A 27,490-nucleotide genomic window follows, 5' to 3' on the forward strand; every position below is an offset into this window, starting at 1 on the left:
TGGTTGGGACTGCGGGCCAGGGGAAACACATATCTTAGCCACACTCTCCAGTTTTCCTGCCAGTGGCTTATTTGACCAAACCCAACTACAAACAGAGGACAAAGGAGCCCATTGGTGCCATCCATATGGGTCAGCCTCTGGCCACGGGGCAGGAGAAGGCAGGCCGGAGAATGGAATGAATAAGCGTGGAAAGGCATTCAGAAGGAGCCAAGGAACATATCTGTATGCCACCTGCCTGAGTTCTGGCAATGGAATGTGGGCAGAAATGATGGCTGCCTCCTCCCCTGCCCCATCAAACCCATGAACTGGATTTTGATCTGGGTGTGTCCAACTCACTACAAAGTCAAGCGAATGAATTTGCATTATCAGGAAGGCACTTCATCTGGCTGAAAATCAAGATGAGGTCGAGCTGCCAAGCTTTCATTTCTGCTGTTTCTTTGGGGACCTTCTGCTGTGAGCTCTAGTTCAGATCTTCTGCTTTGTCAAAGGGCCTTTTCTCTTTTTGTGGCTGATCGAGACCCAAGTTGGTGAATTATTCACTCTTCCACCAGGAAAACATAACATTCTTCATTGCAAATCACTTTAGAGTTTGTGTGAGGCTGGAGTGGGGATGCTCTTCCAAAGCTTGGAAAGGGCCCTGAATGAAAGCCAGACCCTCGGGCTCCCCCTGATATCTCTGATCTTCAGTTGTCCTGTCCCTAAACCAGAGTCGGATCTTGATCCTCATAAAGGATGGGAGGGAGGCAAGTGCTTTGTCAGCCGCTTCGGAATCTCTCTGGAGATCTACTCACCAGGTGCAGCCACCCCCAGACATCTGCTCCCTGATAGTCTGATAGGCACCCTCCATCCCAGGCCACAGGTTGAGAACCTGAGCATGTCATTAGCTGGAGTGTGTGACTGAAGGGAAATCTCCTCCTGATAAGAATTGCTGGGATTTCAAGAGCCACATTTAGAACTCTGGGGCTTTCCAGCCAGAGAGCTTTCAACAATACACACTGCTTTCTCACATCGAGATGTGTAGATGGGCCTGACCTGGAGAGTTGAGGGTTGTTCAGAAGAATTTATGATCTCATCGGCCTTAGCTTGTGGTTCCCCCACGGGGAAAAGGCGGGACTAGAGCAGAGTAGCTCTGGGTCAGTTTGGTCTTCTCCTCCCAGCCTTTCCGTCTCCATTACTCATATCTACTAGGATTGTATCTGATTGCACATAACAGAAACTAACAATAGTGTCTGTCTCAATACACAGAAACACTGTCTCACTTTCACAGTGGGAACCACAGGCCAAAGAGAAGGGGGACAGACAGACCACAGGGGGAAATAGCTGTCGGTGAAGATGACTCGCTCCTGCTTTCACATGCTTGTCACAGCTCTGACAGCTCAATTTAGAATGCCCCCCCCACTTGACTCCATTGTATCTCCTTCATGGCACTTACCACACCACCTGACATCAGATGCACTATTTCTTGTTTTGTTCGTCTTCCCTAGTTTCTAGAACAGTGCCTACCTTATAGTAGGTGCTCAATAAATATTTGTTAAATAAACGAATACATTATTTCATCTGCAATTTCTCAAAAACTTACTGTGACAAGCAGGGTAAAGGATGTTGTTAGTCACTTTACAGATATGGAAACTGAGGCCCAGAAGGCTGACTTCACTAAAGACACCAGGGAACTCAGGTAGTCTCAGTCCTTCGGATTTCTAATCCAGTTCCAGGGGTGGGGGTAGCGTGGGCAGTTAGAGACGCTTTTGACATGCCCCGGGCCTGTGTCCCAGACTGTCAAAGATCTTGTCTGAGCCACTGTTGAGAAACTTGATAACTACTCAGGGGTAAGGTGATAAGAGATGGAGATAATAAATTATTCCTAACAAAGAGTCTGGTACTAGGGACTTTAGAAATCAGTGGCCTGAGGGTTGGGAAAGGAAGGGTGACATTATTACTGAACAGGTGGCTTTTTGGTGCCCTCAATTCCACCTCTCCACCCCCCCCAACCCCCTACCCCGCTACTTACCCTGCCCCCAGAGGTGGTGCGTTCCCTTTCCCCGGAGGTGTTTAAGCAGGGGCTCCATGTCTACTTACGGGGTATGCCTGGGTTGGAGATTAGTATTCACATCCTAGTAGGAGAAGACAAACTCGCCCCCACACAGAACACGCACTGTCAGCCGTGGGCTCCAACCCCGGCGCAAAAAAAGAGGCTTTGCGCCACCTGGTGGACATGTCTTTAAACTGCAGACATTGCCGGGGGGAGGAGCCCGCAGCCCACAGTGTCCCTAGAATCCTGGGCAGTGAAGACAGAACAGACGCTCTAACAGTTCCGCAAGGACCTGCATTAGTTTGTGAGAGCTCGGCGGGGCCTCTGCGCCTGGCCAGGCACCAGGAGGCTCCAGAGAGGCCACTGTGGCAGGGAGGGTTTATTCACGGGACTCAGGGCTTGCTAAGACATGTCCCTGGGATTGGAGGGGACGTAGCCCTCCTACACTTCATTCCAGATCCCTGGAAGGATACACTGAGAAACCACCTGGCAGGAGGAGCCTCGTTTCTTCATTCTGCTTGTCTTTGTACTTGGGAGTGATGTTGAACTGTCTTTGCCCTGAAGTGAAAACTTCCCAGCTCAGTTCCCGATGCGCCTGCGTGAAACTACCCCCACACAAAAGCAACACCACCACCACCACAAACTCTCTCGAAGTGTTTTGCCCCGTGGACATCATATCCTGAAAGAATCTGTGTACCAAAGTGCATGTTTTCATTATGTTTATTACCCGATTGCATCATTTGTTATCATCAAAGCCTTTACAAGCGCCCGTAGAAGTCACAACGGGGCGTCGCGGCCCAACAGGACCACATGGCCGCCCCGCTAAAACACTGAAAGGGGCTCCGGCTCCCAGCCCAGCCTTCCTTCTGCTCTGGGGGTGAGGCCCGGCCTCAGTTGCCCCCGAGGGAAACGTGCTCCCGCCCTGTGCGCGGAGCCCTGTCCCAGGCCCGCGGCTCCTGCCACCACTTCTCCTTTCGGTTTCACTTCAGTTCTGAGCAAAGGGCACGGTTTTCATGGACAGTTCGTCCCAGGCCTAGTCCTGGGCATTAGAGGCCGGCCCGGCCCCTGGGAAGTGGGGCAGGAAACCCCGGCACGGGGCGAGGTCCGGTAGTGTGCGGAGTGAACCCTTGAAGGCCCCTGCGTGGACTGGCTCGAAATAATGCGTTTTCCTCCCAGCATCAGCCGCTCTAGGAAGTGGGGTCTGTGCGGTTGGTACCGTTGGCAGTTTCCTCCTCTAGGTCCTCATGGGTCAGACACAGGACGGCCCCTCCCTGTTCCCAAAGGCTCTCTCCTCGCCCTCACAAGGGTGTCAGCCCCAGGCCTGCTCTGTTTTCCCGCCTTGCGAGCAAGGCTGACCCAAGCACGTCACTCAGGGGCCCCTTCGCCCTCCCCCAGGGACGGGCCTCTGCAGTCAGCCCCTGACCTACCCTCCACTCACCGTGATCGGGAAGCACAGAGCCCCGCCGCACCTCCAGGGCCTCCAAAAAAGGGGACAACAGAGCAGAAGCCTCTATGATCCTTCCTGGGGGCGCGCTCTCTGGTAGCGCCCAAGCAGAATTCCCCAGCCCCACCTTGTTCCCCACCGTCTCCAGTGGGCATGCCTCTCCTTGCACCCCTCCCTGAGGACTGCCACAGCGACGGATGAGGGAACTTCCCAAAGGCCGGGCCGCACCCTCCTTGGGACGCCACCCCCACACCTCCCCACATCAGGGATTCCCTTACAAGGATTTAGGGATTTAAAAAAATCAAGTTCATGATTAAAATCTTTTTTACATAGGCACATTCTGATTTCAGAACCACATCGTTTAAACTCCCCACCCAAATCTTGGCGCCATCCCCAGTGCACCTTAGTTCAGAAGTCCTGCGGAGTGGCCGAGCCAGCCCAGAGGAGGGGACAGGCCGTTCCACAGACCCCTGAGCCAGGAGCTCCTTCGCCTGGACCGCCAGGTGCTGGAGAGTTGAGAGGTATCAAGCGCTTGCTCTGTTACCGTCTGTTTTCTGTGCTCTATAAAACTATCCGACTGAACACGAGTAGAAAATGCGGATTGACATCGGGGGAGGGACCAGAGGAAGAAGCCAAGAAAGGTGGTCACCACTAGGCTCTTCCACGAGAGAGACGATACGGCACCAGCGTCAGCCCAGGCTTCCCATAAGAGCCCGAGACGTGGCAGGGCCACCAGGATTGAAGGAAGTGTTAGATGTTGTCACCTCAGACTTACACGGTGTTATATGTCCATCACATCTCGGGAAAGCCAGGGAGAAATGGAACTTCCTTGCGAGCTAGAAAGCCTGTTGTTGGCAAGAATCCACGTAGCAGAGACGGAGAATCGTGGAGCCCGTGCTCCCGGGTGAATGCTGGAAGTGGCTTGACTGGATGGAGACAGTGACTTGTGTCATTTATTTCACTAATGAACGTCTTAACACACTCAGTTTTTAAATAAGTTATTTATTTACTGTTGACTTTAATATTATCTGGCAAAAAAAAAATAGGAGACAGACATGGCTGGCTACTTCTTCAATTCATGAGACTATATCTCCTGCCTTTAGAAAATGATCTGTGAGGAAGTCCATTTTGACATGCTCTCAGTGACCCACCACTTTTTAGGAATCTGTGTCAAAAATGGATGTAAACCCAGAGCCTCCCCTAGTGCCAGGTACACAGCAAGTGCTCCATTAATGCCAGGGGAGGGAAGGCTAGATGAATCCTTTTATTCCTGGCCCCCACCTGTACATCCCAGACCTGGGCATAATGTGCCTGGGGAGACGGGGAAAGGGTGGACTTCCCCTGGGGCTGAGTGTGGAGGGTAGCCATCCGGGCTCTGGGGTGGTAGACTGCCCAAGGCCAGGCCCCGTGGCCCCAGCGCCGGTGAGATTCATCGCCCTGGGTGAAGACATATTCCCGGGCATACACAGCTCTTGACAACCACTAACGAATGCCAGGCAAATGCCAACGTCGTACCTGGAAGAAGTGACTTAGGAGGCAACATGAGGAGTCAGCCAGGCTGAGCTGGGCTGTTTGTCCTTGAGCCAGTCCCTCCCCATCTCTGGCCTCAGTTGCCTTATCAATAAAAGGAGAGGCTGGATGAGTGGGTTTTGACAGTCTTTCCCAGTCCAGTTGTGGAGTTCTGGGTTAGAGATGCTGAGAAAAGCTACGGAGCACGGATTCATCCTGGACCAAGGATGGAACAGTTTCAAGGAAGAGGAAAGGGACCAAGGATTTTCGTACTGAGCCTCTATGCCAAGGCCACCCGCCCGCAGCTCCTGGTGTGGACTGTCCAGGGCCTGGGGCGGGACTCGGCCAGGACAGAAGCCCTCCTCAGGAGTGGTCACAGCGCTGAGAGCCAAAGTCCAGGACTCCTTATCAGCTTCTGCCAGTGACTCAGAGCCGTGGCAGGCTCCGCCAGACGGGGATTTCCTGACCTGCCCGGGGGCGAGAGGCAGGGGTTTCCTCCTGCCAAGAAAGCAGATGTGAATCCAAGAAGTTCTGTTTTCAATGAAGTGAAAACACCCTCTTCCCTTTCTCCCCCAAACCTTACTGGAAGGGCCACAGGGCAGAGGCTCGGACCTCCTCGCGAGGCCCCCGCCACTCCCCGGGCGTTGGGGAAGGGAGAAGAGAAGCTGAACCGATAACACAGATGCGTTTTCATGCTTTTGGGCGGTTGGGTTTGTGGAGTGTTCACGGCGAAGACGGACTAAGTGCTTCCTACAGAGCGGGCACACCTAAGCGTGTCGCCAATGTTGTCTTGTGGACATTTCTGGCAATCCTGTGAGGTCAGGTCAGGAACAGCATCTGCAATTTACGGGTGAGAAGCCTGAGGCTCCAGAGAGGGACAACAGCGGCCCAAGGTCACGTGGCAGGTCCGGGTCCCGGAGCACAGGAAGCCACAGGTGGAGGGGGCAGTGGCAGTCTCCACTGGGTCATAGTCACAGAGCCACCCGAAGGACTGAAAACTCAGGAAGGAAGGTTGGGCCGAGTGAGGTGAACCGTTCAGCAGCGACGCCAAGGGCAGAGACGTGGGGCCGTGGCCTGGGCTTGAGAAATGCCCCGTACGCGCAGAGTCACCAAAACCAACCAACCAGCCAAGGAACAGCCCTGCATTCTGGGGAGACATCCCAGCTCTGCAAGCCTCTGCTTCTGTTTCCCCATCTTTAAACCTCGGGGGGTTGGCGTGTGAATGGAATGAGATAAAATATGGGTCGGACCCTTAGCACAAGGCCTGGTGCGTACTGAGCCCTTCAGTGTCAGTGAGCGTTGTTATACTGTTATTACTACGACTGACATGTCCCTTTTACAAATGAGGAAACAGCTAAGGCTCAGGGAGGGGCCTCTGCTACCTTCTTCTGTAAGTCGAAGGAGCTGGGCTGGATGTTCTCTCAGCGCCCGGCTACTGCTTCCAGGCTGGGGAGGTAGCAAGGGGTAGGGCAGAGAGAGGGTTCACTCCCTGTCCCCACTCAGCCCCAGGGCTGCCCTACCCAAGAACGATCCCCGCCCCCCCCAACAATGTCCAGAATGTGAGGCCTCCCAGTTCTGAGCCTCCCAGGTGCCCAGGCAGCTTGGAGGTCCGGGACAATGGTTATGATCCCACGAATGCAAAAGCCACTGGGGGTCCCCGCTGCTCTGTGAGGAAGGCAGAGACCACCAGGCAGCTACAAGGGAGACTCAGTTTCTGTCCCATCAGTGCTTGGTGCCCAGAATCCCCCTGCCCCTCACGGAGAGACTTCCAGCATTTTCTCCTTGAAATCCATCCTGTCCTGCTCCTGGCTCTCTGGCTGCTCCAGGTGGCTGTCCTCGTCCTGACTGATCTTCCTGGGTGTCTTCAGAAATCTGGAATTCAGGCCCGAGGTGCAAATCAGCCCCCGCCCCAGTCACTTCCAGCCCATCCACCCCCACTGCTTCCCCTTTTCACCTGGGCCCCTAGGCTACTCACCTGAACAGGAGTTTCTGCCCGGGCTCTTTCTTAATGATGTTCAGCTTATAGTAGTGGCGCAAGGCACGAGACATCTTCTCATAGGTCATGTTCACCCGGTTCTAGAAAGCAAAGCAGTCCCACATCACCCTCCTCTCCCCACCCCACTCCTTCCAGGCCTCAGTTTCCACACCTGAAAAGGAGCAGGTTGGGGCCACCTAGGTGGCTCAGTCAGTTACGTATTAACTCTTGATTTTAGCTCAGGTCATGATGTCAGGGCTGGGAGATCGAGCCACATGTCAGGTTCCACTCAGCGGGGAGTCTGCTTGCGATTCTCTCCCCCTCTCCCTCTGCCCCTCCCTCTGCTCACTTACTCTCTTTAAAAAAAGGGTCTGTCTCTGTCTCCTTGCCTCCCATCCTCCACCGCCCCCCATTTTCCTTTAAAAAAAAAAAAGAAAAAGAAAAAGAAAGAAAGGAGCAGGTGGAACTGGATGGTTTCTTAACCCCTCAGCCCAGAGTTCTGTGAGGGTTTACGAGCGCTCTCTTGAGTTTGGAAGGAGAAAGGCAGGAAACGTTGGAGAAGTAATGAGCACTACCTGCCAGACTGAGAACCTCGGGGCAGAAGGGCCTCACGTGTTACTTTTATTTATTTTTATTTTGTTAAAGATTTTATTTACTTATTTGAGAGCGAGCACGAGTAGGAGGGAGGGGCAGGGGGACAAGCAGACCCCCCACTGAGCAGGGAGCCCGATGCGGGGTTCAATCCCAGGACCCTGAGATCATGACGCAAGCCGAGGGTAGACACTTAACCGACCGAGCCACCCAGGCACCCTTCACGCATTGCTTTTAAATAGCAAATGTCACAAATGGTAACAAACACACATATTTAGTTGGAAACGCAGTCAGAGAGACAGCATGGTCGGGGACACAGTGGTAGGAGGAGCTCACTGTGAGCTGTGTGACTTTAGCCAAGTTGTTTTATTTTTTTCTCTCTGTGAGGGGTGGGCAGCGCCCGAGTAAGGGCAAGAGGCTGGGCTTTAGTGTCAACTTGAGCCCCAGCTCCACCATTTGGCAGCCGCTGGACCTTGGGTAGGTTTCTTTGCCTCTCTGCCTCTGTTTCCCCGGCTATCAAATGAGGATAAGAACGTCCATCTCGCAGGTGTGCGGTGAGGACTAAATTAGCTAATCCGTGAGAGCACTTAGCACCGCGCTTGGCAGGTAGCATATGCTCATTAAATGGAATTGCTGCTCTCTGGGCCTCAGTTTCCCTCCCTGTACTATATGGGGATTGGACCAGGTAAACACACCCAGCCTCGAGTCAGGGGCATCCTTCCAGCCGCCAGCACCGCTGAGAGGCAACAGGAGCCGAGCACCGCGGGATGGGGGAGGGAGCGCCTGCGCGGCGCAGTCGGTTGGGTGCCCAACTCTTGGTTTCCGCCGGGGTTGTGATCTCAGCGTTATGAGATCGAGCCCTGCGTGGGGCTCCTTGCTTAGCGGGGAGTTTGCTTCTCTTCCGCTCCCTCGGCCCCTCCCCCCGCAAATAAATAAATCTATCTATCTATCTATCTATCTATCTATCTATCTATCTATCTATCTCTAAAATAGAGTGGAGCCCCAGCCACACATTCTGTGTTCGAATCCGTGCTCAGTCTGGGATAAACCACTGTGGGCTTCTGTTTCCCCTCTGGTGTCTACTTCACCAGGTGTCCTGAGGATTAAATGAGTCAATACAGGGAAAGCCGTCAGAGCCGTGCCTGGTGATCAAGGCGTGATCAAATGCCATGCCATACCTATTACAGATAACCATGATTGCTGATAGTTTTTCTTAAGACTCCTTTGTTAGTTAAGTGAATTTATTTCTAGACAAGGACACTTGCTTTATAGCACCACTGGACATCAAGAGATTGACACTGTAGTCAAACTTCTAATCCTAATTCTTACTAAAATAAATAATTAATAGAATTTGGAGTAAACCACCTAAAATCCTCTGGCAGGTGCCCTTTTAGGTATGGGCATCCCTCACATTGGGAATGCTGGCCTCAGTGGTGCCCAGGCCTTCCCAGCCCTGACATGCGATGCTCCCACGGGGCCTGAGACCTGGGTTTCTCCCCCAGCTCACCCCCTCACCCTCGGAAACCGGTCTCCTCATGCAGCCTAACTGCCTCACAGCATATGCGGTGCAATTCATGTAAAAATGCTTTGAAAATCTCAAGCGCTAAGCAAAGGTGGGTTTGAGCGAGTAGAAGACAAGACTCCTGAGTTTCAGGGACGGTCTCCATCCAGAAGTAACCTCCTGTCCCTCGGGATCTCCCAGAACACGATGATCCCAGCACTTCTGGAGCTGCTGGTAAAGCCCCACCCCCCACCCCTGGTCAGTTGAGGACTGTCCCCTAGTGCTGACGGGTCCACTCTGAACCCCTGCTCTGTCTTCTGCTGGATGGGTGGAGGCCATCCCGCCTGCCGGCTACCATTTACCTTATGGTTTCCCCAGAGTCTGGCAAGCCCGTTTGGATCCACAACTCTGAAGATCTTGGCGTTCTTGTCTTCCCACCTGATGTAGGGCTCGTACCTGGTGTCAGAGAGCAGCTGGTACACATAATCCCACAGCAGGCGGCAGTCTGCAATTGAGCACAAGGGGTGCAGACGGGGCGCTTTCCTGGAGCCGTGAGGACAGGCATTAGGAAGGTGCTCCGGGGCTCTCCAGGCCAGGGCCCAGGCATGGGGCAGGATGGTCAAGGAACAGCCAGGTGTGGAGGCTCATTGTCTCATTTATTCACCCTAACTCTAGGAAGTGGTTACCTTTATCCACAGGAAGAGAGGATGAAATGAGCTCAGAGAGGTATGGACAGGTGCCATCACACAGCTCCTAAGTGACACACAGACTGAGGAGTCTAACCCAGCCAATGTGGGGCCGGTGGCAAGGGCAGGCGGTGGAGGTGCCAGATGGTGGCCAGTGGCCCAAACGTGCCTCCAGATCCCTCTCTGCCCTTTGCCGGGTTCTCTGTTAAATTGGGATTGTTAAATCCATCCTGCCGAGCCCCCTGGTGAGAGGCTTGAGAAAATCAAATGTGTCATCATGGAGGATGAGTGGCAGAGGGGGCCTGGGAGCAAAAGCGTTAGTCCCCCTCCCTGGGCCACCAGGCTGGGTCATTTCAGGCAGATTACCTAACTTCTTCTGGACCACAGTTTCCTTATAGGTGGTGATATGAGGATTAAGTAACATAATAGACCCAAAGCCCTTGGCACATGCCTGGTACAGAGTAAGTGCTCAAAGAATATTAAGCATTATTGTGAAAAAGATCAGATACTTGTGTTTCAGTGATTCCCAGGCATTTCCAACCCAGAAGCCAGGCTTCTGCCCCTTCTGCGGTGTCTTAGAACAGATGTAGGCCCTGGCACAGCTAAAAAACACCCCTTGGAAAGGCAGGCAGTCATCTGTCAGTCTGTCTGGTGGCCTGTTAGTCAACCCTTTAGCGATGAAAGTAGAGTGGAAGCTTGTCACCTCTTTAGAGCTCAGGCTCTGGAGCCGGACTGCCCGGGTTCACACCCCAGCTCTGCCACTTAACTGCTGTGTGATTGATCTTGGCGGAGTCACTTAACCTCTCCGTGCCTCGTTTTCCTTCCTATAAAATGGGGCTAATACTAACCTCCAAAAGCTGGTGTGGGATTAAATAAAGTTCTCAGAATCACGCCTGGCACATAGTAAGCACCCAACCATTTAAAAATAAATAAGCAAAAATTTAAAGGAGAGGAATACACCTTGCCAATCTCACTCTCTGACTATGACCAGTTTCACTGTTGCTGTCCTGGAGACACGCGGACTTGGCAACCCTAGGCAGTACTGTCTGCTGCGGCCAGACTGTGGCCAGCACACAGGACAGTCACCCTATGCCCCCCTGACAGCCCAGCAGAGACTCTCTCATTCCCCAGCTCAAAACAACCCTCCTGCCTGCCACCCACCACCCTCCGGGACTTGGCCTCAGCACACCTCCCTCTGGGCCAGGGGCACACAGCCCCTACTCACCAGCAATTCTGCCATCGATGGGGGCCTGAGGCATGGTGGGGAAGGAGCAGGCTCCCTCTGCCCTGCAACCCAGCTCTGCACAGTGAGATACGTTGAGGGACTCCTCCCTGCCGAGGGGCCACTTGACCAGGGGACTCGAAGAGCTGGGAAGCCCCAGGTGTGATGGTTGCTGCAGGAGATCCCTTCGGGGGGCCAACTGAGGGGGCCCAGTCCCCTCTGCAAGCAGATAAGTGCCACTGATTCTGTGGGCCCAGAGCCTCCCCCAGCCCAGACCCCTCCATGACATGCCTGGGAGCCCCGTGGGGCAGCACTCCTAATACTCTTCCTCCACCCAGTCCCCAGCTATAAGGTCAGGGAGGCATAAAGGGCACAGGTGAGGGTCAGACAGCCCAGGTGTTAACCCCAGCTCCCAGACAAGTAACTCAATCTCTCAAACCCATTCCCTCTTCTGTAAAATTGTTCGCAAAGCCAAGGGGCGACAGAACAAGGTCCAGAATCCAGGTGCCTTTTATCTCAGGCCTATCTCTATCCACCCAACAAATATTTATTGAGAACCTTCTGTGAGCCAGGTATTGTTCTAAAAATTTTGGGCACAGATCACTGAACTCAAAAACGGTCTCTGTCCTCATGGAGCTCATATTGTAGCAGTGGGGGGGCGGGGAGATGATTAAAATAAAAAAGGAAATAGAAACAGTATACAATATGAGGGGGGGATGGAATAAAGCACTATAAGACAGACAGGGAATCCTGGGAAAGACAGAGGTACGTGAGGGTAAGGGAAGGTCTCACTGAAGTGTTAACATCTAACAGACATCAGAAGGAAGTAGACAAGTGAGCTATGTGGGTATCTAGAGGAGGGAATGCCAGGCAGAGGGAGCAGTGAGGGCAGAGGCCCTGAGGCGGGAGTGTCTCTGGCTTGTTCAGTGAATGTGGAGGCCAGTGTGGCTAGAGTAACATGAGCAAGGGGGAGAGGGGTGGGAGAGGACAGAGGAGCACAGGAGGTCATTATAAGGACTTTGGCTTTGACTCTGAGTGCAATGGGAGCCATTGGAAGATTTTGAGCAGAGAAGCGACATGATCTGACTTATGGATCTCTCTGGCTACTCTATTGCGAATAGATCATAGGAGGTCAAAAGTGAAAACACGGACACCAATGAGGAGATTCTCTAGAGTGATTGGAGCTGGGCCATGGGCAGCAATGGAGGTGTGTGAAGTGGATGGGTTCTGGATAGATTTTGAGGGTAGAGCCAACAGGACTTGTTGAGATTTGAGCAGGAGAGAAAGAAAGCAATCAAAGGTGACATCCAACATTTTGGCCACAGCAATTGGGAGGATGAAGTTGCAGTTTGCTGAGATGAGGAAGCCTGAAAGGGGAGCAGGGTTGTGGGAAGGAAGGTGGGGCAGGTTTCAGGTGTTTGCTTTAGGAGCTTTTAGGACTGAGATGCCCATTAGACATCCCAAGGGAGGTGTAGGGCAGGCAATGTGGGGTGTGAAAATCTAGAATTCACAGAGGTCTGGGCATATGTAGGGATCATCAGTACTAGATGGTATTTAACACCCTAGGTCTGAGTGCAGATAGAGAAGAGGCCCCCTGAGCCATGGGGTACCCCAACACTGAGAAGTAGGGGAGAAAAAGAGAAGCCAGGAAACTGAAAACGAGTGCCCATGGATCCAGAACCATGGAGTGTTCTGGAAGCCAAGGGAAGAGTTTGAGGGGAAGGGGGATGACCTACTGGGTTGAGAGGTGACAATGAATAAGGACTGACAGTGGATGTGGACATCCCCATGTTCAGGTTTCTAGAGTCCCTGACAAAAACAGTTTCTACAGGGAGATCAGGAGGAGAAGAAATGCTTTGCTGGAGAGAAGAGCAGAGAAGTGAGGGGATGGGAGGTAGAGGGCTGCCGGGAGAGTCACAGGAGCCAAGGGTGAGGCCTGAGGAGGCAGAGCAAGGGCAGCTGGGAGCTCAGCCCACAGCTGCCTCTTCCCTTAGGTTGCCTGGAGGAGGCCCTGCCCTCCCTCCCAATGAGGCCAACTTGGAGGGGGGCCCCAGAGCTCTGAGAAGAGCCTCCTCACCTTCCAGGAGGCAGGAGCAGTGCTGAGTGGGCATCTTCTGCCTGGAGGCCCCTCCAAAAAAGGGTCCACACACCAGGGCTTGCCGCTGGGTCTTGATGTACTGGAGCAGCTCATACAGGACATCACCTAGGGGTGGAGGCAGGGAGCAGGTCGGTCACCTGTCTCTGGGGTGAGGGCTGGGGTTAGTCACAAGCTTCATGCTGATGAGATGAGAGGCGGCAGAGTGGAAATGGGTAGGGGAGATGAGCCACGGGGAAGAGGAGGGGAAGTGACAGCAGGACAGGCCTCTGGGGCTCTGCAAACAACAGCCAAACAGATTCCTTAGCTGCAGGCCTGCTTTTTCAAAGAACCACCAGGCAAACATTTATGGAAAAGGGGACGTCTGCCATGCTGAGAGGTAAGCATTCTCCTCCAACCAATGCATCGATCTCCCTCCATCTCCCGCCCTGGGCCTACCTGGGTTTCCGTCAGAACGTATTAGAGGGCGTCCAGTGAGTTCCCCTGACCTGAACCAGGTGCACGAAGCCGGAAGTCATCCTTGGTGAGAATGCAGAGGGCTCTGCCGTTCATCTCAAACCCATGCTCCCCGGTGCGCTGCAGAGAGTACTCCTGCTCAGCCCAGCGCAGCCAGTGCAACACGTCCTCCCTGCTCCAGAGTGCCGGCTGGATGCCTGCAACCACGGGGACAAGGAGAGAGCACAGGATGAGGGGCAGGAGCTCTCCCCTCAACAATCACTCATCCTTCCACTTCAAGCCTTCTCTGGAATGTCACCTCCTCCAAGAAGCCCACCCAGAAAGCTACCCTGAGTAGATGCTCTCCTGTCCTGTCTCCCCCTTTGTCACCATGTCCTGTTGTTTTCCTTCTTGGCACCTTACTTTCCTTGTCATTGCACTTCATATAGTTATATGTTTATGTTTATCATTATCTATGCATTATGTATATGTTCACTTATTTAATTTTCGGTACCCCTCCCCCCAGCCTGTTTTCCAGTTCTTAATTCAACACATATTTACTGAGGAACTATTATGTGCCAGGCACTGGGCTGGATGCGATGGTTCGGTGTCGTATGTGTTCAGCACCGAGGACAGCGCTTGGACCACGGGAGGTGCTCCATAGACGTGTGTTGAGTGATGGCGTGTATGATTAAACAGTCCTGTGAAGAAGGCATGTTATTGTTACTGTTTTCCCAGTGAGGAAGCTGAGGCTCCCAGAGGCTAAGTGACTAGCCCGGGGTCACACAGGTAGCACGAGGTACCACCAGGCCCAGAGTCCAGGTCTATCTGGCTGCCACACTCTTCCGCTCTCTTGTGCCAGCTCAGGTCTGGGTTTGCTCAAGGAACAGCCCAGGGGACAAAGAAGTCTCCTGCACCCATTTCCAGCTTGTGTGTTCTTGTCTCTAGCAATACCCAGACAAGGAGTTGCTTTCTTTTATTCCTTCTCCTTACATGTCTACTCTGCCTGGGTCTATTATCCTCCTAATGCCAATTATTTACTTCCCTCATCTGGGTTGTGTTTAACAGGACTACATTATGACTGTTGTGGGTCCTTGGTGCTCTTGCCTTCATAGGTCCCTTTCTCACCTAAAACATATTTAAAACTTTATTTTATGACTGCATTTGTAGAAAGACAAGTGTGTTGTTATATTTTAAAATGTCTTCTTCTGCCTAAAAATTTGTTTTTTTCTTTTGATTTTAAAAGAAATCAGAACATTTCTGTGGGCCCCTAAAAGTATTGGGGTTCCCAGCATTGTACCCACCGTGATAGCAGCCTGGTGCTTTTCTTTGTGTGGTGCGTCTCCTCTCAAGAGTATTTCAGCCCTGTCAGGATCCTGGCCAAGTGACAGTGGAAGGGGCTCAGGGCTCATCAGGGATGGTGTGACAGGTAGCAAAACTGAGGCAGGGGAGGTATCTGTCAAGGCCACACCTTGGCAGTGACAAAGACTAAATCAACCTGTGACTGCCTTGGTCCCAAATCAGCACAAGAGGTAAAACTTGTTGTCATGTTTACAAAAGAAGAAGAAGAAGAAGAAGAAGAAGAAGAAGAAGAAGAAGAAGAAGAAGAAGAAGGGGAAGAAGAAAGTAAAAGTGCATCATCCACTTGTTCATCGATTCAGCCAATATCTAATGAGCACTGGCCATGTGCCAGGCATTGTGCCACTGCGGCAGACATGGCACAGAGTGAGGCTGGCAGGAGGGAGGGAACCAATGACTATCTAATGACAATCTTGCTCAACAACACGGAGGGAAAGGGCCCTGAGCTGCAAAGGCAGAAAGCCGGCAACACATCTCAGCTTGGGAGGAAGGAGAGGCTCTCCTTAACTTTATTTTGGGACCTAAGAATGAATAATAAAGAAGAAATTTCCAAAACTGACCGAAAAATTATTTAAGGGGGAAGAAAAGAACAGAGGTGGCAACTGGCCTTCATGGTAGTACATACCACAAAGCCACGTGATCTGACGCTATTGCTGAGACTGACAAGTATCAGGGGAAAGAAGGAGCCTGGAAGAGTGTGAGTGTGTGTGTGTGTGTGTGTGTGTGTGTGTGTATAAATTTAATACACGATAGAAGTGGGTTGTTTTTTTTTTTAAAGATTTTATTTATTCATTTGACAGAGATAGAGACAGCCAGGGCGAGAGAGGGAACACAAGCAGGGGGAGTGGGAGAGGAAGAAGCAGGCTCCCAGCGGAGGAGCCTGATGTGGGGCTCAATCCCAGAACGCCGGGATCACGCCCTGAGCCGAAGGCAGATGCTTAATGACTGAGCCACCCAGGCACCCCAGAAGTGGGGTTTTAATTCAGTGGGAAAAGATAGTAAATTTAAGCTATGCTAAAACCACAACTAGCTCTCCACCTGGAAAAAAATATATCTGGACCTTCACCTGTCACCATTCACAAAAATCAATTCCAGATGGGATTACGGCTTAATGAATAGAATAGAAACCTCAACAGAAGTGGGGGGCGCCCAGGTGGCTCAGTCAGTTAAGCATCTGCCTCCAGCTCAGGTCATGATCCCAGGGTCCTGGCATTGAGCCCCCTGTTGGGCTCCCTGCTCCTGGGGGAGCCTGCTTCTCCCTCTCCCTTTGCTGCTCCCCCTGCTTGTATTCGCTCACACGCTCTCTTTCTCTCTGTCTCTGTCTCTCTCTTTCTGTCAAATAAATAAATAAAATCTTTAAAAAAAAAAAAAGAAGTGGAAATAGGGGGGTGCCTGGCTGTCTCACTTGAAAGAGCATGCAACTCTTCGTCTCAGAGTTGTGAGTTTGAGCCCCATGTTGGGCATAGAGATGACTTAAAAATAAAATCTTAAGAAAAAGAGGAACTAGGAAACCCACGTGCATTAGACAAGGGTGGGGGGGGTACCTCAAACCTCGACCATGACAGGAAACTAGAGGCCATTACGTAAGTCGAAGATGCACTTGACCACACTGAATTTTGTGTGTGTGGTGAAAGATACTATAAACGAAACTAAAAGAGGGCAGAATAAAGGGAAATATTTGCAGCGCGGATGACAGATAAAGAGCTAATGTCCATCATAGGCGAAGAGCCTCTCTAAATTTTTTTTTTTTTCAAGACAAAACATCTTACCAGCAATTCACAGTGGAGCAGGATTTCTCAGCCGCGGCACTACTGACACTTTGCACCTGATCGTTCCTTGCTGTGGGGGCTGTGCTGAGCTCTGTGGAATGTTCAGTAGCATCCCTGGCCCCTGCCCACTAGATGTCAGCAGCAAACACACACACACACACACACACACACACACACACACACCCCAAGGAGATGTGACAACCCCAAATGTCTGCAGACATTTGCCACGTGTCCCCAAAGGAGAGGAGCAAAATTGCCGCCAGTTGAGAACCTCTACGGCAGAACAAAGCCACTAATAAACATGTGTCAAGTCATGGCGCCTCACTAGTCAGGGACAGGCACAATCGGAGAAGAATGAGGTATCATTTTAGTGATAACACCTACACCAGCAGGAGTACAGGGAAAGGATGCCTTGCTGGTGGAAATAGGAATTGAGAGCCTTGGTGGGAGATCAGTCCAGAGGTTACAGAAGGGACTGAGACACAAAAGCTGAGCAGTGTGAAAGCTCGAAACCACCTGACAGCGAGATTCAAGAATGTCAGGGGCAGGCTCCTCAGCCGGCCGGGGCTTCTGGGGCTCTGGGGCCCCCTGGCCATTGCATTTCTGTGGGATTGCCTGTTTCATGATATTTGAGGCAGTCGGCCTGAGAATTCAAGACTATGATTCCTGAGTCAGAGGAGTCCTGTGTTTGGCCAGAGGGTGGGGATGGATTCCACCCCCTCTCCAGCTGTCCTGCCTCCAGGGAAACACTAAAACTGCATGAAGAGGGGGAAACTGTGCACTTGGGAGACAGTATTAACCACAGATGTGGTCCTGCTACCAGGTCCAGAGACACGGGCAGGGGACTTCCCAAGCTGTCTGTGACAGACTCTGAGGTCACACAGTAGAACCTGAAAATGAAGCCTGTTATTGCCCCAGAGTGAGATTTGGTTTTTCTTTCATTACCTCTTGTTCACTCCTACCCTCACCTTTCATCCCTTTGCTGCGAGCACCTCTAGTCCAATAAATACAGAAAAAGCGACTTTCCTATTCCTCGTGTCTTCAAAGAATACTAGGGTCAAAAAAGGCTTTCTAATAGGATTGGAGTCCGCAGGGAAGGGCCAAGTTCCAAGCAGTGGACCAGCCACCTAGCTCTGGGCCAAATCGCCAACCCCAGAGTCTGGGTCCCCAGCTCACACCCTTGCTGGTCAAGTCACCTACAAGCTGCTCAATCTCTCTTAGCCTCAATTTCCCCTTCTGTGAAATGGGATAACATTTCACTGCCTGGCGGGGCTGCTGTGCCGTTCGTAGGGCAGGATGGTGCTGGGGTTAGGAGCCCAGGCTACATACTGCGCAGTCCAGCATCTCACGCCTACCTAAGAGCCATGGTGGGAATGCATCCACCAGAAGACACGTATGCCAATGTCCACAGTGGCTCTGTCCATAATAGAAAAGAACTGGACACATTCCAAATACCCATCAGTGTGAGAACGGACAATCAAGCTGTGTTGTGTCCATGCAATAGAATGCTTCCTAGCAGTAAACCAGAGTACAAGGCATTGCTACTTAGGACTCATGGCTTAAAGCTGGTGCCCCATTAAAGGGAAAAGCCAGATGTAACAATGCAATCAAGAACAGATGCTAATCTAGGGGGAGAGATCAGAACAGCAGTCACCCTTTGGAGGGGAATGGACCAGGAAGAGGGACAAGGGAACTTCGTAGGGCACTGGAAATGGTCTAGCTCCTGATCTCAGTGCCCAGGTGCATCCACGCATAAACACTGTACACTTAAGATCTGTACACATGACCCTACGTAAGTCATCCCTAAAAGAAAAGGAGAAACATACAAGGCCAGCTGGAAACTGGAGAAATGACTGTGTTTCAGTGTCCCCATCGGCAAATCGAGGGTGGTGACAGAATACAGCACCAGCAACATGGAGCTGTCATGAGGATTCTACAAGATAATCAATGTAAAGACCAGTCAGTGTCTGGCATGTGGTATGCACTTTCCAAGACAAGTGGAGCTCTTGACGTTAGCCGAGGTGACGCGAGTAAAATGCTTGGCACAGTGCCCAGCACACGTAAGAGCTCAGCAACTGCTGTCAAGTGTTATCTAAGGTATCCACTACCCACCCCCAGACATCTTCCTGACCCCGTTACTGGGATGAACCTAACTGAGTCTCCCCTTACTAGTCTGACCACCCCTCAGGAGGGCTTTACCTGCAGACTAGCCTGTGCTCCTCCCTCTCTTGGCTGTGATCCACCGTATTTTCAGTTCCTCACACCAACCATCTTTGTGTCTCAAGATCCTGATATCACCTTACTCTCCCTGCCCCAACCACATGCTCACTGGGGATTTCCACCTTGGCTGGTTCCCGGCTTCTGGGACAGATCTGGACAGAGCCCCCAGCTGGGGAAGCTGGAGGGACTGTGGGTCAAAGACACCACTGAGGAGTTCACGTATCTCCCTGAAGAGTCAACAGTGCCTTTCACTCACCCCAGAGCAGGGCAGGACTTGATGTCTCCCCTCCCCATCCCGGGCCACATTACTCTCCACTGGGTTTATCACTGGGTGTCCTGCTTCCCTATGCCGTCGCTGCGTCCTCTGCTAGAATGTCAGCTCCATGACCACAGACTTTACTAGTCTCAGTCACTGCTGTCTCTCTAGCATCTACAGCAATGCCCGGCACATAGTAGATGCTCAATAAATATAAATGCCTTCATGAGTGAACTGAAAGACTTCTAGGCATCCTGACCGGCTCCCAGTCCCACCCCAGCCAGGTCTCTCTTCCCACTGCATCCTTTTCACTCTCTTGCTCAAGAAACTGACATGGCTCCCAACTATCAAACCCAGCAAGTCAAAACCCCTCTGTCCTGAGTTCAAGACCCCCTCCAACTGCTCCTCCCCACCTGAGCAAAGCTATTTCCCAGCCACTCCTCACCACACCCCTGCAGCTTGCTAGATAGAGTGACCTCCCGAGCAACAGGGCTGGACCAATCGTGAGCAGCCAAATCAGAACTAACAGCTGGTGTCTACCTTCCTGTCAGAGTTCTCAGGAAGAATGCAGGAAACTGTCAAGTGCTTGGCCAGTCCGCTAAAAATGGGAGCTGTCATCATTCCACACTGAAGGCTGTTGCTCAGAGGGAGTGACAGCTGCGGGGTCTGAGGTACCTGAGTTTGAATCCCAGCCCCACCGTTTTGCCAGTGGATGACTACAGACAAGATCATTCTCCCCACGGTAAGACCAGTGTTCACATCTGTAAGGCGGGGGTAATAGAAGAATCTACTTCCCAGGCCTATTTAAGTGTGTTTAATCACAGTATACACAATACTTGACCAGCACAAAGCCTGGTCGAGAGTAAAAACTCAACAAATGATTATTATGATTATCAGCAACCTCACTGATAGAGCCTGCCTGAAAATAGAGGGAGCAGCTTGTTTCTCTGCATGATTACTGTAGTTTGTCCTAGGCTTTTGAGGGTCACTGTCTGTCCAGTGTCCTCAAATCCATCACCCCATTGTTTGCCCTGATTTTCTTGGCTGATATTGCCTTTCTTGGTAATCACACTCAGCTTTACGGTCACCAGACATTGGAGCAGGGCCAGCGCAAACAGTTGTGTTGTGTCCTGCACAAAGGCACCATTAGAGGAAAGGAATGGGAGGGTATAGATGAAGCCAAGCCCAAAGCTGGGCTTGGCTTCTCCCAAAAGGAGAGGTCTCTTCAATCTGCGCAAAGATACACACAGTCTATCCCTGACTTCAGGAAGGAAGAGGTTCTTTGTTCCCAAATCACTGGGTTTTGGAATCTCCCATCTGTTTGTTGTTTGCCATATTCCCTTTCATTGACAGGTGACATCACTGTCAGTATTCAAAGCTTCCAGAACATTCACTTCTAGTCTCCAGCCTCACCTCTCTCTTGGCCCCTGCATCCATCTAACTTACTGCTTCTCAGATGCTTTGATCTAGGGCAGAGCTTCTCAGACCATTCTGACCTCAACCCACAGTTAAAAAAAAAAAAAGAAAGAAAAAAAAAGCATTTTATATCATGACCCACACACACGTACATATAAAGAGCCCAAACAAAGTATTCATGAAATGTTCTATTTCATTTTTTAAAAATACTTATTTTGACCCACTGAATCGGGTCCTTGGTGAGTCCTGACCAAACACTGAAAAGCACAGTTAGGACACAGCTGTATAAAATGGGGCCCTCAAATGTTATTTCTAGCAGCAGCAGGGTCACCCAGGAGTCTGCTGGAGGCTGTGCCCCACCCTAAAGCCACCAAATCAGAATCAACAAGGCCCCCAGGTGAGTCACCCTAGTCTAGAAGCGCTGGAAGCCACACTGTTAGAATTGTATACATGAAAGTAAAGTGCCCAGGGACTCTCTTTAGGTGAAGGATGTGAACTTGAGCAGCCCCCAGGGCCTTTTCCCTTGTTTTACACGGCCAGGGAGCTGCAGAGAGGTGTCATCCTTCTGCCCACGACATCTGAAAATCGCAGGTGGTGCTTTATGGTCTCTTTCCATGGCTTATTCACACCTAGGAGCTTTGAAAGTCAATTTCAAAATGCAGAGAACCCAGTTCCTCTGCATCCAACAGTGGCAAGTTCACAGAGCTTTTTTTTGCCAGGGAACACACTCCAGGAAAATGCAGAGTCAGGACCAAGAACTAAGTCCAGGGTGTGAGGCCCCATCTGGCCATTAGCTGCACAGATAACTTTCCCATGTGGAGTCTCAGTGTCTCTGTCATCAAATGTGACTGTGCTGGGGACCATCTCTAAACTGCTTCTTCTCAAAATTCCCTGAGCTGTCCCTGGAGGTTGCATCATCTCCTCCCAGACTCCCTCCCCCCAGACCTCAGCCCGGCTCCTGCAAGTGGAACCAGACGCCCAGGTTCACAACTCCTGATCCACCCTGGCCTTGGGGAAACCCCGACAGATGCAGGCTGGGGGGAGGGGAGACGTGAATCCTCTTTCGCTCTCCACTTCCAGAGAAGGAAGCATCATCGTGAATCTCCTTTTGTGAGTGCAGGGCACTGCGCTGGAGCCTCGTGGACCCAGCCCCTCCGTCGCAGCCCACGTCCTGCCGCTAGACAGGACAATCATCCTCAGAGTGGACTCTGAACTGCTCCACTGCACATCTTTGTTTGTCAGGCAAACAAACACGGCAACGTAAGCTCTACAGGGAAATTGTTGGTGCGCTCCGCTTGTCACCGACTCACAAAGCTCAGCAAGATTTGTTTTGTTTGTTCACCTTTCTGCCGAGGCAAATCACCCTGATGATTAGAACAGAAGCCAGAAGTGGAGGAGGGAATGGGGTGGGCAACTGAGGATAAATGTCAGAGAGATGCCTAGCAATGGAAACCCAATTTCAAGAAACAGGGATGACATCACCCCAGGCGTCTGAAAGGTCAACCCCTCATTAGGTGTCAGCAGTTTGCTTATTTGGGATGTTGTTGACAGGAAAATGAGTCATTTAGTGTACCTTATCTCCTAAGACTGTTAGATATTTACTAAAGGCCAGAACTGGGTTGCCTCAATATTTTCAGAAGTAAATATGACTCATGAAATCTAAGATGAGAAGTACAGAAGACGCTGCTGGGGGCCTGCCCGTGGCCCTTGGCTCTCACCTCTACTCTCTGAAGGCCGCCAAATGCCAAATGTCAGCACCTGTCTCTGCACCTGACTTAGCCAATGCAAAGGGCAACTTGGAAAGCTGGAGAGGAGTGGGAAAGTGGGGATGAAGGCGAACCAAGCCCTGGTTGGGTTTGGCTCAGCTTCTCCCCAAAGGAGGGGTCTTTTCAATTTGCAAATGGAGTCAATGGAAGCAGCCTCAGCCCACCATGGATGGGAAGTGGGTGGATGAAGGCCCTGCTTCCTTACCCCTGCACAGGGAGGACTCAGGGTGTGCTCTCACTGTCCCCCTAGAGGCCCCACCAGGAGTGGACTCCAGTTGCCCACAGTGCCACAATTTAAATTTCTTTTTGCTTTTAAGATTTTATTTATTTGTTTGTTTGTTTGTTTAGAGTCTGCGTGCAAGTAGGGGGAGGGGCAGAGGGAGAGGGAGAGAGAGTCCCGAGTGGACTCTGCACTGAGCATAGAGCCTAATATGGGGCCGGATCCCACAGCCCTGAGATCATGACCTGAGATGAAACCAAGAGTCAGGCACAACCCACTGAGCCACACACACATGCCCCTATAATTCAAATTTAAATTAGGTTTCCTGCTTTCTGTAGGGAGGTATTTCAGGGTGTGTTTCTGGAGAAATCTAACCAAAGGCAATAGGATTAGTACCTCAGGAGCTCTAAAAGAGCACATGACCCTGCACCCTGAGTTGAGTAACCAGGGAATGGGCTGGGTGAAGAGGAGAGCAAGTTCTTGTCACTAGAAATGTGCAGGAGGACCCGGTGACCATCTCAGAGGGGCCCCACTAAAGGGGGCTTCGAAACATTAAAGGCTTGTGTAACTGTATTTACCAAGGTGATGACTACATTTTCTAAATTCCCACTCCTCCTCCTGTACCCTATTACCCGGTAACCTTGAGCTAGGCACCCAGAGGCAGGGAGGTGACTGAAGGTTACTTGACCTTGGGCAGAACACAACCTTCTGGGCCTCAGTTTCCTTATTCGGAATACGAGTGAGTTACCCGAGGCAACATCTAGGGCCTCCACCAGTGTTGACGTTCTAGGACTTGGTGTGCCCATTATGGGAGTGGTCTTTGAATATAGGGGAGGCCGTAGGGTATAGTCTAGAGGGCCTTGTGGGACCTGCATAGAGCCCATCCCTCTCTGAGAATCGGTGTCCTCAGCTGCCATAAGATGACATCAACGATCCTTGTCAGCAGCAACACTAGGGTCTTCAGGTCCATCCCCAAAGTCCCATTTTTCCTCATCCCACGGCTTGAGTTAGGCACAGACCCCAAATCCTACCCTCTACGTAACCGTTGCCAAATATCTCCTTGGAACAGCCCTGAGCCCCAAGCTACCAGTCAGGGCTGGCATTTGGACAAAATGAAGCAACAGAGCTCCTTGCTCCTCTCCCCAAATCACACTGCTACTTCCCTCCCCCACAACTCTGAGGCATGAGGCCATCCTACACGCTCTGTGGTTCTCTCGTATCCATGAGTCCCCAGCTCCCCACAGGCTCTGTTCCTCATTAAAAGAACGCCAGGCTATGGACATAAGAGGCAGAGGCATTTAGGGGCAACCAGTCTTCCCAAGGCCTATGAAGTCATACCCAACATTCTGCTCCATCCTGTCGGTGGCTCAAAAAGCAGGTCGTGGCCAGGAAATCAGAAGGGTGTGAAATCCATTAAGCAGGATTCCAGCCACTGGGTGAGCCGAGCAAGAAGTGGCCTGGATGCTTCCCAACCCAGGTCACACGTACCTGTCCACAGCGGGCCCCCAAAACCCCTACCCAGATTAAGACCTCCCACTGGCAGCTTGCTACGGGTCCTGTGATTCCCATGGCTTAGGAAGTACGTTGAAAACTCTCTTAGAAGATTATCAGCAGGACCAAGGTTTGGCCTTAGCACGGAAAGCCCACACGTTCTTGGGCATGTCACTTAGCTTTTCCACCGCTCGGCTCTGGCAACTGAAACATAGGCATAAATACACGAATCTATAGCCTGTTCTCTGGTTATAAGTTTCCTCGGGCAAGAGCGTTACTTAGGAAAATGAAATAAAAAGATACGGCCAGTCTGTTTCCGGTGGCTCTCTTTGGGTGGATTTGATCGTTCCACATATTCTTAAGCTTCCCTGCCATTTTCCACTTTTTGATAAGCACATGCTACGTTTGTAACAATAACAATTAAACATAATTATTGAAAAGAGAGTTCTACATACCTACAATTGTTCCCTGTTGACCCCATCTGACTTCCTCATTGGCAGTATCCCTAACTTGTTGTCTTTAGACTGGAAGGGACCCCATAGCTCGTTTGATCCCAACCCTCTCTTACTAATGAGGAGACTGCCCGCCCTGCCCTCACCCTTGGCCAGGGCAGCTGCACTCTCCACAGTGAGAATTCACATTTCCCTCTTCTGATTTCCTCACCAAGGAAAAATTAAAGAAAACCCAGCAAAGAAATAGCAGATGGAGGGAAGGCTGTTCCTCAGGTAAGAGGTTTATGTGCCACATAGATGTCCTTTAAAAACATCAGCCTGGGCCGCCTGGGTGGCTTAGTGAGTTAAGTGTCGGACTCTTGATTTCGGCTCAAGTCATGATCTCAGGGTCATGAGATCAAGCCCCAAGTCATAGGGTTCCGCACTCAGTGGGGAGTCTGCTTAAGATTCTCTCTCTCCCTATCCCTCTGCCCCTTCCTTCCTCTGCTTTCTCTCTTTCTCAAATAAATAAATAAATCTCTTTAAAAAATAAAATAAAATGAAAACATCAGCCTTTTCCCTTCTCTCTACTCACGGAGTCTTCCTGGTAGCTTGCAGATTCCCCCTTCATCCAGCAAGTTCATTCTAGCTTCACATCTGGCCTGGGTGCCTGGGGGTGGTGTGGCTGCCTCGGACCTCACAGAAGAGCTGGCCAATGCTCCCTCCTAGAAAGAGGAAAAAGCGGGGCAGTCAAAAACAAGCCCTCTTGGTAAAGGCTCAATTATCCTTATATGTATTAAGAATTTTTCTCAAAGGGAAAGAGCATTCTTCTCTGAATCTACCTTAAAGGTAGGACCATGTGGGGCACCTGGGTGGCTCAGTCGGTTGGGTGTCTGCCTTTGGCTCAGGTCATGATCTCGGGGTCCTGAGATCGAGCCCCAAGTAGGGCTCCCCGCTCAGCAAAGACTCTGCTTCTCCGTCTCCCTCTGCTTTTCCCCACTGCTCATAGTCTCTCTCTCAAAGAAATAAGAAATTTCTTTTAAAAAAATTTTTTTGAAAGGTAGGAGCCATGTATGTCTTCAGCTCGGTAACTTCAACATTTTGTACAGAGTGGACACTTGATAAATTTCATCTTTCTGATTCGAGTTTTTCATGCATGCGCCTAATCCCACCAGAAGGCCCCCCCGCCAAGATTTGACTTGTTAGCTGGAAATCTGAGAGCCTAGGAATACTCACTGGGATCTTGGTGAGAGGACACAGGGAACCTGAGGGGCCAGGGTAAAAAGACCTTAAGTCAGAAATAAATAAACAAACCAGTAAATACTGTTTTCAAGGGAGAAAAAGGAAGGATACATTTCTGAATCCCAAGGTCCCACGAAGGGAAGCCTGTATCTTTACAATTTTACACTCAGCTTAGCCCTAGAGGGGCTGGATGGAGGGATGAAAAAAGTGACAGGATTTTGTAGAAAGAGGTATAACCTTGGGGCTTATGCCCAGCCACAGGTGCCAGCCCGTGAAAAGAAAAAGTGAAACCAGTCCCAACATATAATTTTCTCAAACTAGGATCTTCAAGAGCATTACATTCATCTCCTGATGGCAGAGGAAGGCAGCCTGCAGTGAAAGACTGTGGGATTGGACTTGCAAAGCAGAGGAGGATTTAACACCTTTTGGGGTAGTTCTGCGTTTCTGGCTGGCCCCCACCACCCCACCCCACGTTGGTGCTATTTCCCAGGTAACCCAGTTTCAGAGGCTGCCTCCTGGGAGCAGGGCATGCCCAGCTGGAGAAGGGTTACGGTCTCACACTTGCAGGAAGCCCCTTGTGGACTCTTCTACCCTCTTCCAAGCATGAGGATCTGCCAGTTCCTGGGCTTTAACTGCCTGGGAAATGCCAGCCCGGGAGCCACTGAGAGTTGGGGCTCCGGGCTTCAGCTTGAAAGCCAGTGGCAGAGGGGGGGCGGTGTCTGATAAAATACGCTTTGGATCTGAATCTTCTTCATGGAGAGAGGAGGTGGGGAAAGGCTTTGGAGGTGGGAAGGGGGCCCTGCTCTGGGGCGGTTCTGAGGCTGCTGGGGAAATATGGCAAATGGAGAAGGACTGCTAAGGAGTGGGGGCTCCTCTGCGGTGGCATTTGCCAGCGGTTCGGGTCTGGTTTGCGCAGGAACTTCCAGGGACGTCACAACTGGTTGATGGCAGGGGTGAGGAGGAGGTAAGGAGGAGCAGTATATAACACAGAAGGGTTGCGAAGAGAGAGAGTGAGGCTGGAGGTGAGGAGGAAGGGGGAGTGAGGGATGGATGGTGAACTTTGGGAATGCGTTGGAAAGTGAGATTCCAGCCAGGACAAAGTTCTGAGGACATGGGTGCGGAAACTGAGGTGGTGGAGAAAGGCTGGGGGTCCGGAGGCTCCGCGTGCGCGCGGCGGGGCTCCTCCGCCAGGCTCTTACCTGCATCACAGGTGGAGGTGAGACAGCCACCGGCCGTCGGTCGTGAGCGCTCCACTGGCCGCGGCTGCTGGGCGCTCTCAGGCCCTCCGTCCCTCACCCCTTAACTGGGCCCCCAGAACTGGAAGGTCGCGTAGGAGGAAATCTCTTTCGAGAAGCGCCGGGGAGTGTGCCCTCGGGTTCTCCCCGGCCAGCAGGCTCACAGGGCGCTCCGGTAATCGCTATCCTTCCGGGAAACGAAAACGAAAGAGCGGGATCCGGCTTCCACTCCCGCCCCGGCGGGCTCTGCGGGGGGCAGGCGCCGGCCCCGCGGCAGCGCGGCGGCGGAGCGCTCCGCTCGCCGGCCAGGGGGCATCGGTCCTGCTCGCAGCCTCCCGCTAGTGGACGGCCGCTCTGGGGCAGCCTGGCCCTGATTCCCAGGGGCACGGAGGGGAGATTCTGCAGGATCTGGGGAGCAGAGGGACCCCCTGGCCCTTGGGCTCAGGACAGCAACAGACCAACTTCGTACCACCCCTCTGTGTCTCCGCGTTTGGATGGGAGGGGGCCTCCCAGGCTGTTCGCCTGGACAAGGGGCCTCTTCTCTTAGGAATGAGTGACCTTCCTGGCTCTGACCTCAACCCGGCCTGCAGTTGGGCCC

General features: G+C 51.8%; 1 protein-coding gene across 2 annotated transcripts; it reads right to left on the reverse strand.

Moving 5' to 3' along the window:
• Positions 1-4,476: 4,476 nt before the first annotated feature.
• On the reverse strand, positions 4,477-27,228 carry ETV7 (ETS variant transcription factor 7). Of its 2 annotated transcripts, XR_015722646.1 has the most exons (9): positions 26,857-27,228; positions 25,011-25,140; positions 13,541-13,705; positions 13,035-13,160; positions 10,961-11,176; positions 9,412-9,554; positions 6,958-7,058; positions 5,566-6,854; positions 4,477-5,480 (listed from the first exon to the last, which is right to left on the reverse strand). XR_015722646.1 is itself a non-coding variant. In XM_045777821.2 (8 exons), the coding sequence occupies exons 1-8, from the start codon at positions 26,860-26,862 to the stop codon at positions 6,737-6,739; spliced, it is 1,005 nt and encodes a 334-aa protein (XP_045633777.2). In that variant the 5' UTR covers positions 26,863-27,228; the 3' UTR covers positions 4,477-6,736. The 2 variants fall into 2 exon arrangements, 1 of the variants encoding a protein (XP_045633777.2); XM_045777821.2 differs by having other exon boundaries at positions 4,477-6,854.
• Positions 27,229-27,490: the final 262 nt, after the last annotated feature.

The sequence above is a fragment of the Ursus americanus genome, chromosome 32 (genome assembly GCF_024610735.1).
Source record: "Ursus americanus isolate L20-20 chromosome 32, mUrsAme1.1.p, whole genome shotgun sequence".
NCBI classification, from domain to species: domain Eukaryota; kingdom Metazoa; phylum Chordata; class Mammalia; order Carnivora; family Ursidae; genus Ursus; species Ursus americanus.

Coding starts and splice junctions, on each gene's coding strand:
- ETV7 (XM_045777821.2), bottom strand. Junction 7,059..9,411: donor GACTCTGGGGAAACCATAAG/GTAAATGGTAGC, acceptor TTTGCTTTCTAG/AACCGGGTGAACATGACCTA. Junction 6,855..6,957: donor GGGCAGAAACTCCTGTTCAG/GTGAGTAGCCTA, acceptor CCTGAATTCCAG/ATTTCTGAAGACACCCAGGA.